Source organism: Pogonomyrmex barbatus, unplaced genomic scaffold, assembly GCF_055798465.1.
Source record: "Pogonomyrmex barbatus isolate J1 unplaced genomic scaffold, ASM5579846v1 scaffold6, whole genome shotgun sequence".
Taxonomy (NCBI): domain Eukaryota; kingdom Metazoa; phylum Arthropoda; class Insecta; order Hymenoptera; family Formicidae; genus Pogonomyrmex; species Pogonomyrmex barbatus.
The window spans coordinates 6,015,548-6,033,913 of NW_028297160.1; the positions used below are offsets into that span (position 1 = coordinate 6,015,548).

The 18,366-nt window shown below is 26.6% G+C and overlaps 2 protein-coding genes across 2 annotated transcripts; both read right to left on the bottom strand.

Moving 5' to 3' along the window:
* Positions 1-684: 684 nt before the first annotated feature.
* On the bottom strand, positions 685-2,962 carry LOC105422920 (putative DENN domain-containing protein 10 B). Its single transcript, XM_011632499.3, has 5 exons — positions 2,619-2,962; positions 2,324-2,520; positions 1,808-2,239; positions 1,550-1,667; positions 685-1,422 (listed from the first exon to the last, which is right to left on the bottom strand). The coding sequence occupies exons 1-5, from the start codon at positions 2,656-2,658 to the stop codon at positions 1,151-1,153; spliced, it is 1,059 nt and encodes a 352-aa protein (XP_011630801.2). The 5' UTR covers positions 2,659-2,962; the 3' UTR covers positions 685-1,150.
* A 420-nt stretch (positions 2,963-3,382) lies between these two features.
* e (nonribosomal peptide synthetase ebony) lies at positions 3,383-13,985 on the bottom strand. The gene is made up of 13 exons (XM_011632497.3): positions 13,582-13,985; positions 11,392-11,578; positions 10,948-11,223; positions 9,681-9,836; positions 9,184-9,410; positions 8,502-8,564; positions 7,526-7,736; positions 7,217-7,384; positions 6,822-7,018; positions 6,399-6,594; positions 5,408-5,771; positions 4,848-5,298; positions 3,383-4,732 (listed from the first exon to the last, which is right to left on the bottom strand). Exons 2-13 carry the CDS (start codon positions 11,522-11,524, stop codon positions 4,592-4,594), a joined length of 2,583 nt encoding a protein of 860 aa, XP_011630799.2. The 5' UTR covers positions 11,525-11,578; positions 13,582-13,985; the 3' UTR covers positions 3,383-4,591.
* Between the last annotated feature and the right edge of the window lie 4,381 nt (positions 13,986-18,366).

The following is an 18,366-nucleotide window of genomic DNA, read 5'->3' on the forward strand; positions in this document are numbered from 1 at the left end:
AGCGACCTCTCGCGTCACTCCCCCTTCCCCGCAACGACAATAGGTGAAGCTCCAACGGCTAATTGGTTGAACTTTGCGACACTACAAGACTTTCGATAGTCGCGATTTCGATTATCGAAAGATTTCGAACGGTCCGCGGAACGTCGAACTCGTCGTCGAGAGTGTTCTTTTGCGATCATCCGAAAGTGGACAGATACCGCGCGAATAATGGGAACGTTTAATGTTTACACGTCGTGTATGTACGTCGCTATAGAGAAAAATGTGAGAGTTGTCACGTTTCTGGATCATCGGGATCTCGAATCGAAGAATTGTATAACACTATGATGGATCGCGATCACCTTTTAATCGTTTCGTTTTCCCCGAAAATTCGACAGAATAAAACGATGGAATACGTTTTAATTACCGTAAGAATCTTAAATTTTTTATTAATTTTTTATTTTTAAATTATAAATTATCCCTTCTTCAAATTTTTAAGACATTAATAATCAAACATAATTATGCAATTATTTGGAGTATCCGAGAAGATGGATATTTACAACGTATATTGATGAAAACTTATTTTTTATTTCATATAACAATGAAAATAGTTGTTTAAGAATCATATATTTTATTTATGTATTATATTTTGTTTGGTGTTAATTTTATATAACGAAGAAAGGTGCCTTATATATAAAAGACAAATCGTACATTTTATTTTGTTTATATATTTTGTTAAAAATATTTTTTAATAACATGATTAGCAATACAATGGATATAATTAAATAGTTTTGGAATTCGGATACATCAGATAGGAAAAGTACAATAAGCGAATATAAAATGATTTTATATAATAATTAAGCAGTAAGAATTAAGCAGTAAGAATTAAATTTTATACAAATAATACATTTTATTTTGTTTATACAAATGTTTTAAAAACAATATAAGAAGTATAATTAAAATCGCGCGTGGATACATCGAGTAGGAATAAGCAACGATCAAATATAAAGTTAGAAAGATATCACAAACATTTGTTACAATCTAAAAAATAAAAATTAACAAATACCAATAATTTTATTGGTATCTATTATAATTACAAATAGATTACAAATATATTTTATTTCTCATTCTATATCTTAATGCATTTAAAGACTTTGGCTTGTGAAATATATTATCATAACATAAAGAGATTTTCAGCAATAGCTAAATTAATAAGAAAACTTTCTACAGCCGGTGCTAAGTTTTTCTCTCTAAATATTTCGATGGAGATCATTCTTTTGCCATCTGGAGCCTGTACTGTCGCTAACGAAGTCAACTGATTTAGAAGGTCTTGCGTTTTGTCGCTTATTTCAGATATAATCTGTGCTTCCGTATAGTTTTGATTTTCGCACAACTGAATCATAAACAAGGCTATTTCCTTGTGAGTTTTCGTCATTGTGAGACTCTCTGGAAAAAAATAATGAATGTAAATTAAAACAATTATCTATTATTATCTAGTTATCTATTTCATTAAAAGAATATGTACATGTAGGTTTTATAGATATAAATATGAATAAAAATTTTTTTCCTTTACCTTTCGCATGCGGTGCTACAGTAATTTCTCTAGCAGGAATGTTCACAAGTAAATCGTATAAATCTATTCTGGATGATATCGAGCTATTGTTGCAACCTGCCACGTAGTGCGAATATTTCTATAACAATCATAATGATTGTATATAATGAAACAAATAACAAAACAACAACTCTTGCAACATTTTATTTTGAATAAAGAAATTATATGCCATTTATAATTTCTTGTCATCAAAGATATCATTTTTTACCGAATACTTGCCTTTAATTCGATTAATTCATCATTTACCAAATCAATCCAGGGAAAGAGATTGTCAGTAATTTTCCTGTGCTTCATCAACGCAGGAAATGTTCTTATCCATTTAAAAAGCTGTTCCAAGCTGTGGTGATATACAATAATCTTTTTTTTCAATAACAAGGCAGTATATATCAAAATTGTTTCTAATTCAAATGTTTTAATCAGTTCTTTGACATTGGTACTAGCTGCAAAACGATGAGTATTAAAATCATCGGAGACGAACGTTCCATTTTCCTGTGTCGAACATGATCCCTTCGTGAATACAGATAGGTACAACTGTAGGATCTCCGTAGGCTTCCCAGTTTTGCAATACATTTTGCTGAGGACTCGCGAAAGCACTTCATACTTTTGCAGATTAAAATCTTTTGCGAAAAGAACTAGTGCAAACTGTTTTACCTAATTATAATAATTCATATATAATTTACAATGTTTAAAATATACAAGAAAATACTTGTTATAAGCAAGAGAATAGATATTCACCTTTGGTAGTTTGTCAGAATCAAATACTTCGCTGCAATGTATATAGAACCAGTCATGACCATGTCTTGCACATACAAATGTATGAGGAGATGAATGTTCCAATTTCAAATTACATTTTCTCGTGACTGCAATTTTTTGTGATTCCGTAACCGATGGATACGACCATGTCCACAAAACATCTCCATTACAATCTTTCTCTGTAATTTTCGTTCTCGATTAAGTTCAAGAAAAATATATAGTACATTTATAGTACATATTTATCATATTCTTACTTTCTATTATAAGAATACTATACCTATCACACTGCAGGAAATTAAATCCGTTAATGGTGCCATGTGAAGAATTTTCAAAATAAATAATTAATAATGATAACTATAAGTGAATATCAAAGCATTCGTTATTTTCTATTGCATTGGAAATATGCAAATATTTCACTTTTTATTATATTTTTTTCTTATAGTATTCTATAATTTGATCACCAAATATTATCTATCTAAATTAATTATAAATTATTAGAACAAATTTTATTGATATATGTCGTGAGCACTGTCAAATCGTGATAGAAATTGAGGTTATGTTTAAATTGCGAACGCCCTTCCTCTCTCTTACTCTCTTTCTTTCTGTATCACTATCTTTGTATCACATTTGCACTTTAGTTAGTAAGATGAGAGAGAGAGAGAGAGAGAGAGAGAGAGAGAGAGAGAGAGAGAGAGAAGAGAGAGAACTTGTATATTTCAAAATTGAAGAAACACATTTTTTAATTACTGAGGTTTAGATCTTAACAAAACCAATTTATATATTAAATAAAATTATCAGAGAATATATTGTTTAAATTAAGCTTATAGCTACATTTCAGTTGTAACACTTATTTTGAAAAGTAAATACTTTAAACCAGTAATTCTTCTTCTTTTGAATAATATGTAATGTGCATAACTTTTAATATTTTATACATAATTAATACTGAATTGTTCGAAGTTTGCTCATTTTATTACTCATTTGATAAATATAATTAACAGAAAATGTTGAATAATGAATAGAATTGAATAATAGACATAATCGTCAGAATTAAATTTTTTTTATTTATTTCATTATTCCGTCTTTATTGCACATTTCGTTTATAAAGTCAAAATTCACATGTAACAATTTTGCAATATTAATCAATGTTTAAGTTTTCGTATTTATCTATTTCTTACAACAATTTAGATCCAACAGTTAATATAAATTACTATTACATAATATTTTTTTTTGCATTCGTATAATATTACATAGTATATACAATTAAATATTTACGTAACAATGTGGCTCTTCGATTATGCAACAACGACTTTGAAGCGTAAAATATAACCGTAAATTATTCCAATATTTAAAGCTGCTATAATTGTTACATGTGTTTATTATCGTATTTACATATGTATTTACAAAAAATATATACAAGCTTATAATTATATCACTTAGATCATTTATAATCGCCAAGCCTAAGCAGCATATATTGTGCTAATCATGAAGATTAATCAATATTGCCAAGGATTAATTAATAATTTGCCAATTGATATGCGCTGCTTAGGAGTTGTTGTTGTTGTTGTTGTATATTTATCATTCTTCATGCAAAGTAAAATAAATGCCTGAATAATCTGTGTTTTGTACTTGTGTTTGTACATTATTACAATATAACAAAATATAACTCTATTTATTTTCTAATGATATTTAAAAAAATAATTTATAAGTTATCATAGATTTGTGCTTTTTTATAATACTTTTTATTTAAAATTTCTTGCTTACTATTATTTAAAATATACTATTTTTTAATTATATGATGAAATAATATTAACAATGATTTAATATTTTAAAAAACCAACTATGAATATTCTTATCATGTATTATAAATATGTTTGTGGATTTTTAATTAATAGCTAAATAAATAATTAAAATAATTTCTTAGACTAAAGGAAATAAACTTAAAACTCATTTTTGCTTACGAAAAGAAAATGAAACAATAACGAAACAACAATAATCAAATTACAAACAATTCTGATAAATAGTGATGATTGTTTAGTTATTGCATCGCACAATTTTATATTGCTTCTATGATTGAAAGTATTTGCAGTAAATAATAAAGAGATATGAAAAGCAGCATTATTACAATGAATTGATAACTATTATGAATGAATTGATAACTATTATGACAGATCAGAATGAAGATGATAAGACAGTTAATGTTCATATTATTCGATATTAATATTTTTTTGCGCTATTTATAAAAAAATTATTCTATTTAACCATTTTCAAGGAACAAATTGCCACTTGGCTGTCTGGAGCCTTGCCAAAAGGTTTATATCCATCAGGTGTCATATATTTATTTACTTGGTACACCAACATTGTTTCATAACCGAATACGTCCGTACTAAGTTGCTGTACAAAAAATTTATGTAAGAAAATGTAAGCCAAGAATTTTATAAAATTTTATATTTGTATTTTCTATGCCATCAATTAATTTGACATCAAAAGGATTAGATTCATTGTTTACCTGCGTGAGCGGACTGGTGTTTGTGGTGAAAATTCCAGAATACCCTTTTTCTTTAGCGAGCTGCAAACAGTAGTCTTCCATCTGTCTCATTACAATTACATTTTCTGCGGGAGTCAACTCGCTATTCGTCGCCGTCATAGAATTGTGAATAATCTGGCCTTTACCCTTTGGCAATTTGGAATCTCTGATCGGACCCTCCAGAAACTCGAGAAAATCGAAAACGATCATTAATTTAGATTTTAGTATCAGTTCGGGCTCGTCCCAAAGATCAAAATTGAGAGTAATTCCGATTGTTTTGCCACTTTGCGCCGACTTCATCACGAAACTAATATTCTTCTCCACGAGAAAATCCCACATTGCCTCCATCAGTTCCCGATAATCGGCTCTTGTTATGTCCGGCATTAACCATTGCTCCAAATCGGCTTTCGAATAAAAGCTATCCGTGATCATTCTATAAATTTTGATAAATGTTTATTCCCACTTGTTGTTTGCACTTGTATACACGTAACACAATAATTATAAATTTTATAATTATTGATTGATTTTTATATGACACTCACTTGATGGCATCCTCCTTATGACAGTCGTTCAATGGTTCAAAAATATACGCTTTTTGATCAATAACTTCCTTCGGAGATTCCTCATCAGATGATATGGGCTTCATCCGATTTAGTACTTCGGCTAGATTTTTTGCCATGATAAAATCCGTGATGCCGATCTGATAACCTTGGTCTTTTAACTTGGTCACTGTGTAAATGGAATTTAAGGAATTTCCGCCAAGTTCGTAGAAATTCGCATGTAACGTTACCGGTGCGCGATCACCACGTCCGATTACGGACGCGATGGTCGGAAAGAGAACACGAGCTTTTGCAAGATCTTGATTTGGTACGCCAGTGTAATCACAATTCGTGGCAATATCATCTTCTGTGGAACAAAATTTTTGATAACATTAGGAGATTTTTTTTCGTTTATTTATTAAAACGTTTATATATAAAAGAAATTGAATTATAGCTTATTCTAGATATTAATGAAATATTAATTATTGAAAATATTATAATTTTTTTCTTATTCCTTCTTAATAAAAGAAATTTATTTTAATTTTAATGCGAAAATTAGAAGTTGCTAAAAATACGTAGAATTTAATTACTTAATAAAAAATAGGCTATAAAGTAAAATCAATTTTGTTTTAATTTTATGTTCAGTTCATATCATGTTTCATAAAAAAAAATTGGAAAGATTATTCTAATCTTTTGTGAGAAATATAGAGCAATGTTAATACAGTATGTTAAAACAGAAAGGAAGAAAATAAATATTCATAAATCGGTTTTATTTTAATAGATTAGTAATTCGATGCCATGGTAAACTTCTAATAATCTTACAAGTACGAACCTCCATTTTTATGTATAAAAGATAAAATAGCACATAATTAGCTCTAATAAAGTTATCTATAATAAAGTTAAATAATAATTATGTCAACGCATTATTTAATCAAGCAGACACTGTGCATTTCTTTTAATGAAAGCAATAAATAAAATTGCTGATTTAACATACCATGATTAGAATAAGATAATTCGTATTTCTTCAGCAATGTCTGTCGATCTGTTTTTCCATTAGTTAAAAGTGGTATATGATCAACAATAAAAATCTGCGGCAACATATATGGCGGTAATGTCTTTTGAAGGAAATCTTCGATCTCTGAACTGGATAGATTTGCATCATTTGCAATAGTGATAAAGGCCAGTAATGCCTGAAAAGACAAAAATAAAATAATCAACAGAAGTATTAAAACTTGAGTTTATATTTAAAACGATAAATATTTAGAAAGATTAATATATGTGCTTGTTCAGAGCTTTAATGCTAATCTTTTTATATTTAGATTGTAAAATAAATAATTTTTGTAAACTTTAGCATATAATTACATTTCATATTAAATATAATGAACGTTGAATGTATAATGTGTGTTGAAATATTTACCTGTGATAATTCTCCAGGCTTGTGACAAAGCACTACGACTTTATCAATACCGGATATCCTGGCGACGATCTTTTCAACTTCTGTGAGGTCAACACGGTGACCTCTAATTTTAATCTGCGAATCCACTCGTCCTTCAAAAACTATCGAGTCTTTAACAATTTTAGCATAGTCACCCGTACGAAAACTTCTTGAATATTCTGCAGATAAATCAGACATTTTTACATGCCGAAACACATAACAAAATAATAATTCTTTGTAATAAGAAAATTATGGTTTTATTTTTTACGTCGCTTTTGTTCGAGAAAAATTAAAATTACGAAAGGGAGAATTTGTAAGTGAATTCTTCACGTTCGGAGCGTCTCAACATTCGATCTCATGTTATTTTATTTTCTCACCTGGCTCGTTGGCGTGAGGATTGTCCAAAAATTTATGTGTGTCTCGTCCGCGTATATAACCTGCGGCAAGATTTCTTCCAGCTACGATCAGCTCTCCGACTTCCCCCTCGGGGACCAGTCGCATGTCCTTGTTCACAAGATAAATTATGCAGTTGTCGATCGGCTTTCCTGTAACAAAGATAGAAGGCCATATAAATGTTGTTTGCGATTATTATTTGCTTTCGATAACAATCTAATAAATTTTTAATTATTTCATCAAGGATGAGATATTTCTTTTTCATTTTTTGAGCGAATGAAAATTATTCTTACCGATTGGCACTTTTTCCATCCCTTGTAATTGTGTACGTTTATTTAACAAGTAATACGTAACGTCTCCCATGACCTCTGTGCTACCATAAAAATTAGCTAATATTTTGTCTTTGCCGCTAAATGTGGCAAAAAACTGGTCAGCCAACGCGACCGACAAAGTTTCTCCGGAACAGATCCAGAGTTTCAAGCGATCAAGAACCTTGCCATTATCCTGTGAGAAGTGACAACAGACCATTAGACCATTCAAGGTATGCAAGAGAATAGACGGTAACGAAAGTTCTTATCGTACAAATTGTAAAACAAGTATATCTCGAGTTGCGATAACGTTATATAGAAATTATGTTCTCATTATTCAATGCAAATTTTGCATTGAAAACTATGAATTATAAAGACATAAAAATTTTCTAAGTCATTTAGGATAAGTATATAGTAATAAAAATAGCTTGACCGTTTACGTCATTTTTGCTAAATACATGTTCAATCGGACATCTGTAATCTGCATTGTATGATACATAATTTATAGAAGAATTTTTTAAATTGTAAAGCTGACATATTGAATCTGAAAGTCGTCGAATCGTGAAAAAATACTTATTTTTATTTATCCAAATATATTGCTCTGCATAGACGTATAATTTACTTAAGCGTGACTATCGCGAATAAATTGAATTGCTTTATCGAAATGCCAAAAGTGCAAAGTTGTTTAAAATCTTTTAGCAAATGTTAAAGTAATACGTCTATATATTTTATGTCTTATCATTGATATATTTCATATGTAGTGATTGATTATCGTCACGAGATATTGAAGAGAATCCATTTATTTAATAATCAGGGACTAAAGGGAAAGAGCAATTCTTAACCTTTCGTGACATTGTGTAAAGTCAAGATTAAAATTTCTAAGAAATTTACGTAATGACAGATTTACCTATCGCATAAATATAGTAAATTATACGTGGAATATATCTGTATATATACTCACTTGCAAACCTAAATACATAAGCATTGAATGCAGTAACGAAGGCACAAGGACTAAGCGTTGTATCTGAAACACAGATAATTTTTCTCTTTGTTATAAGTTAAATTATACGTAATTCACGCATACGTGATTTACGCGTGAATTATGTGATAGAATTATGTGATAGAAGATAAAAAACTTTATAAAATTTTTAATTGGTTTTATTTAAAAATAAAACTGTTAATATTCATTCATTTTCAAATTGATGTAAATTTTTTTATTAATCGCATCATATGAAATTATATCCACCGTAAAAATTATGAAAAATATAAATGCTATATTTAATGCAAAAAAATCATAAAACTTTATTCATTTTTATAATCATTTAAACTTAAGCTAGTGCTTTTTAATGAAATGAAATAAATTTGGTTTTATACGTGTGCAAATTCTATAAGTATACTATATACTATAAAATATCTATATATTATAAATATACTATAAAATATCAAATACGATAATTAATTTTATTACAAAATATTAAAATTTCAATTTTTTTGTAATTATCTTATTATAATTATTTATTTAAAATAGAATCTATGATAACATTTCACTTATAATAATCTCTTTCATAAGTTAAAAAGTTTTTGAATTTCTGAAACGCTTTATATTATTATAATTATATATGAGAAATTAGTAGAGGTTTTACCTTATGCCTTTCTAAGAGCGGTATGAACTTTTGCGGATCTTTTGTCACGCTTTTCGGCACAACTATAAGAGTACGGCTTTGTAGAAGCGGTCCCCAAATTTCAGGAACACTGTCGACGAAAGTAAGAGAAGTCTTAAAAACACACCGTTCTTCATCGTCAGCGTATGGAAGTTCTCTCCATTGCCATTGTAAACGATTCAAGAGAGTAGCATGCGGTATAAGCACACCTTTAACAAGATAAATGATGATATTATATTATAAACACATTTATGCACTTTCAAATTATATTTCAAATTAAATTTGCAACTTTTTTTTTTTTATTTTATTTTTTTTACAGTTAGAACTAGATTAATATCTTTTTATAATAGAAGTAATGATAGATAAATTTACCAAATTGTAAGAATATGAAGTTGCAAATTTTAAGAAAATTCACGAATCTCGCCTTAAATCATACTTTCTATACGTTATATAATTAGTATGATTGTATAATATATTACCTTTGGGAATTCCTGTACTTCCAGAAGTATAAAGAACGCTAGCGAGTTGATTTGACCTCTCCTTAACTTTTAATGCATCCTTTCGTTCTTCTTTGGCTTCTTTCAAAAGCTGTTCGTACGTCAATACCGAAGCTCCTTCACAAATCGATAAACTCGCTGAAATTTTATTTTTACTTAACTACACACGTTAAAGGAAAAATAGAAGCGGAAGAAATCAATTATCCTCAACTATATCTAATCAAAATAAGGCGCAAAAACTCAAGGTTTTTTTGCGGGCACTTATGGCCGACAGAAGAATAAAATGTTCCGCGTTGAGCAAATTGTTTTGAAATGATCCATGTTCACCTTCAAAGTAGAGTTATTAAGTCTGGTAAGAACAAACTAATATATATTAATATATACGATCTTCCGCGAAAAATCACGTAATTGTAGCAAAAAATTATTATTACGTAGATATCTCACGCTTATCGAATTTATTATCATATGCTTTATAGCGAATTCAAAGCAAATGCATAGATGCGATAGCATCGACTTTGATCGACAGTAATTAATAATTTGCTGCTGTAATAGAATGTTGAATTAATAATGAGAAATATTATGAGATTTTAGCAAATCTCATACATTGATATAAAATAATAATAAATAATAATAAATCAATACCATGCAATTATTATATTAAAATATATAGTTACATATAGTTATATATAACTATATATAATTATATACAATTATATAATATATATCAATTATATACAATTTTATTATATATAATTATATACAAAGTAAGATGAAAATGTAATATTACGCTTGGTTATTTTGATTGTATTAAAGAAATTAAACTTAAAATTTATAGTAATATTTAAAATTGTAAAATTGTAATATTAATTGCAATATTTTTAAATGTAGTGACAATATTTCTGTTTGTTTAAATTGGAGCAGCAAATTTTTTTCTGTTTACGGAGTAGTTTTATAACTAACAACGAATTGCTCATTTGCTAAGATTAAATCATTGTATGGATTTTAAGATTAACAACTTTAGATTAAAACTATTGCTAAAAGATTAATGATTGCAAAACATTGTTGCGTTTTGTTTAATTAATTCTTCATATTTTTTTAGATTAATATTGCGTTAAGTTTATATAAAAAGTAAAGATTGAATTAAAAATAAATAAATGACTAAAAATCAGATAAAAAATTACATAAAATTCAATTCAGAGAAATTAAATCTCTTAAATCTACTTTGAGATATTTTTTATGATTTTTTTACCTTCTTCTTCGACTAATACTAATAACGGCTGCGCCTCTTCGAGAATGTGTTTCATTCTAGACATGGGAAATTCCGCGTCCAAAGGTAGATAAGCCATTCCTGCTTTCAGTATACTAATCAACACAGTTGGAAGGCGATGCGATGGTTTCATGCAGACAGCTATTATTGACTGAGAAGTTGTTTCAGGTTTTTCGTATTTTTGTAAAGCTCGTGCCAATTGGTTGGTGATATTATCCAATTCTTCAAAAGATAAAGCGAATTCCTGGCCGGCTTCATCTGTATGAGTTTCCAGTAATATTTAAATGTAGATTTTCTTTTGATATAATTTTCGCATTATTACAGATGTTATTTAACAGAACTTTCAATCAAATTATCAAAAATCATATCCTGTGCCATTTCTTCGACATAATTTTTATTACATTATGTCAAAAAGTAAAATCTTACCTTCGTAATATATTGCGGTTTGACTCGGATGGGCTTTTGCTGCACGACTGAACAATTCATGTACTAAATCTTCTTCCCGATTCCTTCCTGTCTGTTGACCTTTTAAGATCGATTGCTGCTGCAAAATACCCATTCTCAAATGTTTAAAAAAAATTGTAACTTCTTGTCTTGTATGGTTAACACAGATCTGAAAATTAATTTAAAATGGAAATTATATAATTGAAGCAAATTTATTAATAATTTATAAACACATATTAATGTTTTAGAGGACGAAGTCTTTTTTTAAATACTATTTGAAACGCTGAAGTTGATAGTATTAATTTAATAAAATTAATTTTGTTTAGTGATTACCTCAACAACATAATTATCATAAAAATAATAATAGTGACTTTTTTCTCTTAATTTTTTTCTCTTAATTATTACTATAAAATTAATGTTTTTACATTTTTTACAATATCAACAGAGTTTGCATTAGAATTAATCGAATAGTTAAAATTTTTACGAAAACGATTACAATAGTGACCATATATTTCCAAGGTACAATATTTATATGATAAAAAAAAATAGTTTGTATCTCTTGAGATAAATCAGTACATAAGATCTTTGGAAAACAGTGACAGCTGTCTCTTTACACGTGGATACAAGTTTTTGTACATATGAAAATGTATCGTCTTGCTACCGGAAGAAAAAAAGGAGTCATCAGAATTCCGCAATGTTCTTATTTTGAATCGATAAAGGAAAAAGAAATTCAAAGGAAGGTTATCTAGGCATACACACGTATGATATTTATGTTATACTTGTTACATATTCAGTGCTGTTAATACGCAAGCATTATTGGATTTAAAACGAGGAAAATAGCCATTTAATCACGATATACCAAGATACTGTTTAAATATAAAAGCAAAATTTTATTAAAATTAATAATTTAATTTCTTGTCTTGATAATTAAATTGTGATAACTAAACTCATCAATATCATCCTAATGAGTGTCTTAATGAAAATTATATCAACAATATTAATATTATTATTATTAGCATATTAATATTATTAGCGTTGAGTAATTTTTTTTTAGTTACTGATAAAATGAAAATAATTTTCTTTATTTCTAACAAGATTAATTTTTTTATTTACATTTTTTTTTAAATCTAGTTTGAGTATTATATGTTATTCAAGTCCTAAATATGTTTTAAGATTATTTAAATAAGTGATAGACGAATAAATTGATTATAACGCAACTCTAACAGTATGTTGTACGTGAAACTTAATTCTGATTGCTCAAGCGTGTTGTCTCGCTCTAATAACGTTAACATTAATAAATCATAAAAGGTATTAGGTCAAATTAAATTTTAACATTATAATTTCTAACATCGAATCTTTATTAAAAACATAAGGAAATGATTTGTATAGAATTTTAGTATTTTTTATACTCATATCAAGTAGTAATTAATATTTTATATATAGATTTCATATAATTTAGCAAGAAGCAATTATGAATTATAATTCATAATATAGTTGATGTATCTTTTCTAAAAAATTTTTCTGATAAATTTGATATATATTAAGTAATATTTTATTATGTGAGACAATTAAAAAATTTATTTTGAAATTTATAAAATTTAGACTTTTTAAATTGTTACAAATTATGACAATTATCTAATATTGTGTAAAAAGATATTCTTTTTTTAAATGTTTTTTCAAAAATGACAGAATTTATGTGATCATACAGTTTTACATATTTTAAATGTATAAATCTACCTTCTGTAGTATATCAATATATATTATCTTGCATATAGTAAAATACAATTATATTATTCAAATTCGCAATATATTTTTATTATACAAAATAATTAAATAGAAGAAAGATTATGTTATTCTCTAATTTTAAATAATAAGTAGGAATTTTAATTAAAAATGAATCTGCAAAATATGATAAATTTTTTCATAATTTTTAAATGTTACAGATCTATTTAACTGTCGCACGGAGAAATGCTTGATTTAAATATTTTAAAAGTAAATATCCCAAAAACTTCCTAAGAGAAATATTTGACTTTTAAGTAAGCACTTACATTTATTGTCCATATCGTATTATGAAAATAAAAATTATTTTTTTTATATTATAATTTTCTATTGTCTAACATATCTATAAATAGCATTTTGTTCATTTTGTTTATCATATCAGCACTCACTCACCTTATCACTCTGTTTTTTCCGATTTTCTATTTGTTTCTGACAATGAACAACGTCAGTAATAGGTAACACTTTTATGTTGTTGCTCGCACTATTAGAGATTGTCGAAATATAACAATTCCGATTCCCTTTCACTCGTATATACGTTTTTGTTCTTCGGCCAAACGCTTCAACTCCACTCGGCAATGCTTTCCGAAAGGAGCACGCACTTTTCGCTATTCTTTTTATCGTTTCTCCCGATTCTCTTTTTCTTCATTTAACGCTTTTATTCCGGTTATTCCGGTTTATTTTCCGGTTCTTCTTTATCGCGGCGCAACTCAAACAACAGGCGACGTGTTTTCTGTATCCAGCGTGACCTTAACGTTTAGTTATCGGCGGACTAAGAGAGAATACCTCTTCTAGTTGACATGACACGTACTCTTATATAGAAACGATCACGAGGTCTCTGAATTGTTCGTCCCCTTGTACCACCATCACCTCTGCACCACTCTGTTGATTGTCCGTTCGGCCCCTCCACCAACATTTTCTCGGATCACTGACGCAGTTGAGAATTTTTTTTCATATCTTTCGTGTAATATCCGAGAATGACCGGAAAATGTGATTCATATTTCCCAAATTGTCAACGGTTAATTATTTTATTTTATGATACAATTTTCTTTAGATTCTTTTTTATTCGCAAAAACTGTTCTAAATATGTTATTCTTATTAATAACATAAGATACATGCTTTTGTATCAAAATATTTTTATGCTATATATATATATATATAAATATACCAAATTATTTTATATTAAATGATAAAAATAAGATTCTGATAATATCTTTAAGTTTAGTACAAAAATTTTATTCAGCAATACCAATAATATTATATTTCAACAAGTATTAAGTAAAAAATATAAAAAATTAATTATTTTTGTATGGAAGATTATTTATCCAATATCAAATTAATATCAATTAGAATCATATTAATTTTGTTCTATGATTCTCAAATTTATTCTATTTATTACATATTTATATTATATATTTATATATATTTTATATATATATTTATATTATATATTTATATATTATATATATATATATATATATTTATATTATATATATATATATTATATATATATATATATATATATAATATATTTATATTTACATGCGAAATAAAATTTATCTTAAAAATCAATTAAATAAGATCGAAGTGAAACATAAAAGAAAATTTAAATAATGTGTGGATTCACGGATTAGAATTTGTTTAAAATCGTTTAAAATCAATGTTATTATTTTATAAAACGAATAAGAAAACTACAGTAACCTTGAAAATAATTACTATTTTATAAAATATCGTTTCCTTCAATATCTTAATTAAAAATCTTTTCTCTAATTTTAGGTTTATTTTATATTCTATGTCATTCGAAAAAAATGATTGCAAAAAAGTATCTGATTTTATGAATTATAACTGTGAATATTAATGTACAGTAAATTTACGATATCAAATTTAGTACAAATATAATACCAGATTAAAGTAATACCAATTGTGTTTGGATTATCTGGAGTTATGACTATAAAAAATTAATACATATTAATACATAATTAATGCGATTATACAAGGAAGTATTAAGAGAGAAGACATTTCTGTAACACATAAAGTTTATAAATTTTATTTTATTTTATGTTTTTTTATGTTATTAGCGTCTCTGTTAATATGTATTAATTTAATTTTTCCCGGTCTTTATTAACGTGAGAGTTATATGATTTATTATAAATTTAAGTTTAAGAGAACTTTTTAATTTGTTAAAGAAGGCTCAGTATAGCCAAAACGTTCAAGTATTCAAATTTAGTTTGTTAGTTGATGTATTATGATTCGTTTCAATAAATATTTTTATCATACTTGTTTAGATACTTATTTGCTCATCTTATTGTTTACATATACGAGCTGTCTATATATTCTTTTTCTTTTATTTTTTTTTTAATTTTAAAAATAACGATCTCATGGCACATCTATGATTTGTTTACAAAGGTTTAAGAATAACAGTGTACATAATTTAAATCATATAGTTTGACTTTATCTTAGAAAAAAAATTTAATATTAAGTTAATATTATATTATATTATATATTAAGTTAATATTAAGTTATGCAAATGTGATTCATAACTATGTTTTCCAGATAATTGCTAATAATAGATCATATCATTAATCTATAAGATTATGTATAGGTAAAGTCATTAGTATTATATCATTAGTATTTTGAGGAATATGATAATATGTGCTGTAATGAGATTAATGATCGAATCGATTCAGTTAGTGAGAAAATTGTGTGACGCAGTTTATAGATTACTAATGTAGATGGAAGAATGTACGGAACTTCCAGATTGCGAGGTATAACGGGGAATTCCCATTTAGTTGATCTATTTCGTCGAAATAATCAAAATCTTCCTGTAAGTTTCTCTACGAAGTTTCTCTTACGTTTCTCTTTGACAAATATCACGAACGTTCGAAAAACGTTATATTTAAAAAAAAATTAACATATTATATCTTTTTGTGTAAAAGATTAGATAAGGATTTAAAAATTAAAGATTATTATTTTAAATATTATTTTAAATATGTTGTGATTCAGAAATTTTTTTTTCAAGGAACTCATTATTCATTTTTATAACTCTCCATTCGATAATTTTTCTTTTTATTCTTTACCTTTATTTTTTACATTTATCATTATTTACAGTTTAAATAAAATTAAAGGATATACAAAATAAATATAGCTTTTAATATTTTTGTTTGTATAATAATAAATTTTTTTTGTTATGAGTAATATATTTTTAATTATAGTTTATTGTTACAACATATTTATATAAATAAAATATTGCATATCGTTTACTATTATTATAAAATGCATTAATATTTACTCTTATAGTTTACTTGCTAGTTTAGTCGTAAATTTTACAATATTCTTTACCTAATTTTTCAGTCGTCTTGTCCGTATTCTATCACTTAAGATTGGGGATTTTTTATTGTTATATAGATTGGGAATCTTTTGTTTACGATCAGAGTTGTATGAATAGGTGAACCTTGTATCACCTCTGTATGTACTAATTATACTATTATAATTAAAATATTACGATATAAAGCATATAAAAAATTGATTATTGATCTGTTTTTCCTTGAGTTGTAATTGTAGTCACAATCTTCCTAGGAAGGAAGAGAGGAAGAGTTTATAAAGTTTATCATCAACGATAAGCAGAATACTACGTCGATTTCGTATTTCGTTGCAGCATTATTAATCATCTAGTTTGCAAGCTCGTGCTAATGTGATGAAAGAGGGAGAATCCAAGATAATGAGATAACATTCATTTTTCTATTGCATTACAATTTTCCTATTGCTGCAATAGACGCAATCAATCTTTATAATACCGAGAAAATTTATAGAGCTTTAGTATAATTTCTTATATTATCAAGATACACGATTTTGTATTTATATTAACAATGATTTTAAAATTTAAATAAGCTCTTTTATAATATTTAAAAATTTTTCATTAAAGATATATTTTTTATGATACATAAAAAAATGTCTATGTTTCAAAAATGAATTTATTTTTTTTTTACTAATTAATAACATTTATACAAAGATGCAGTGTTATAATAATATTTTAATAGCAAATATTAATAGCAAATATTTTAATAATAATAACAAATATTGCTATTAAAATTAAAATTTACAATATAATTTTTATTTGCATTTTAAGGGGATTATTGAATCCGAGAGAAAAGCGATAGAACTCAAGGTCTACACTTACTTTCATATTTCATAAAACCTCGTCCTCAATTTTTTAATGCGATGGCCCATGGTCCGTGATAAAAATACATAAAATATTTATTTGTCCGTAACAATTACTTTACTATATAAAATAAATTCATGTAACATTTATTAAAATACATTTATACAAATGTAAAATTCAATTCTTATTAAATCATTTAACTTTATTTGCATTAGTAAACTTTACATATATTTATTTTACTTAACGTATACTTAATTTGCAATTATATTACATTTTTTATTGACGAAACAATTTACTTACTATAATACTGTTTGTAAATTATATATGTACACATTTATTTTAAATTATTATTGCCACTGATTCTCTATAATGATCTATGCATTGAACTTTTATATACATTTTGAAAGCAATTCTAATGCAACGGCTCTTAATCAATTTCTTGTCAAGTCAGTCTGAGAATTTCGCACTGATATATGCTTACTCTTAGAGTCCTAAAGACTATTATGTGCTCTTTTATGAATGGTTATAAGGTGAAGAAATAAATAAAAGAGACATGCATGCACTATATGTTAGCTTTGTACAGCGCATTCAAAGTAAATGAAACAAAAATAGATATACTACTGAATATGTTAGCGAATTATCATGATACGATCGTATCCGCGGGTCATTCAATCTTGAGAATGGTAAATTAATCTGTTATGTAGCAATGGAATATAGATAAAAATCTATATAACATGACTCATGTTGTTTGGAATTTTGTTTTGCTAGTTGAAATAAGATTTTTTGCGACTTATAAATATCAGATGTTAATAAATTAAAAAAGTTTATTTGTCAATTTATAATGGATATACAAATGTTGAATTGAAATGAAAATATGTTGAAAAATGTATTATCTTTTATATTTCTCTGTCTTTTTCTCTGTTTCACATAATTATTATTTGTAAGAATTAAGATAATTATTCTTATGCATAAATCATTATAATATTTTATATTATACGTGACATTAATTCTAAAATTCGTAT

Excerpts from the sequence above, each read along its gene's own strand:
- LOC105422920 (XM_011632499.3), bottom strand. The coding sequence starts at position 2,658 with ATGGCACCATTAACGGATTTAATTTCCTGCAGTGTGATAG. Across the intron at positions 2,240-2,323 it reads ATTCTGACAAACTACCAAAG|GTAAAACAGTTTGCACTAGT; the intron begins GTGAATATCTAT and ends TATTATAATTAG. Across the intron at positions 1,423-1,549 it reads TGTAGCACCGCATGCGAAAG|AGAGTCTCACAATGACGAAA; the intron begins GTAAAGGAAAAA and ends ATTTTTTTCCAG.
- e (XM_011632497.3), bottom strand. The coding sequence starts at position 11,524 with ATGGGTATTTTGCAGCAGCAATCGATCTTAAAAGGTCAACAGACAGGA. Across the intron at positions 8,565-9,183 it reads CGCTCTTAGAAAGGCATAAG|ATACAACGCTTAGTCCTTGT; the intron begins GTAAAACCTCTA and ends TCTGTGTTTCAG. Across the intron at positions 7,737-8,501 it reads TTATGTATTTAGGTTTGCAA|GATAATGGCAAGGTTCTTGA; the intron begins GTGAGTATATAT and ends CACTTCTCACAG.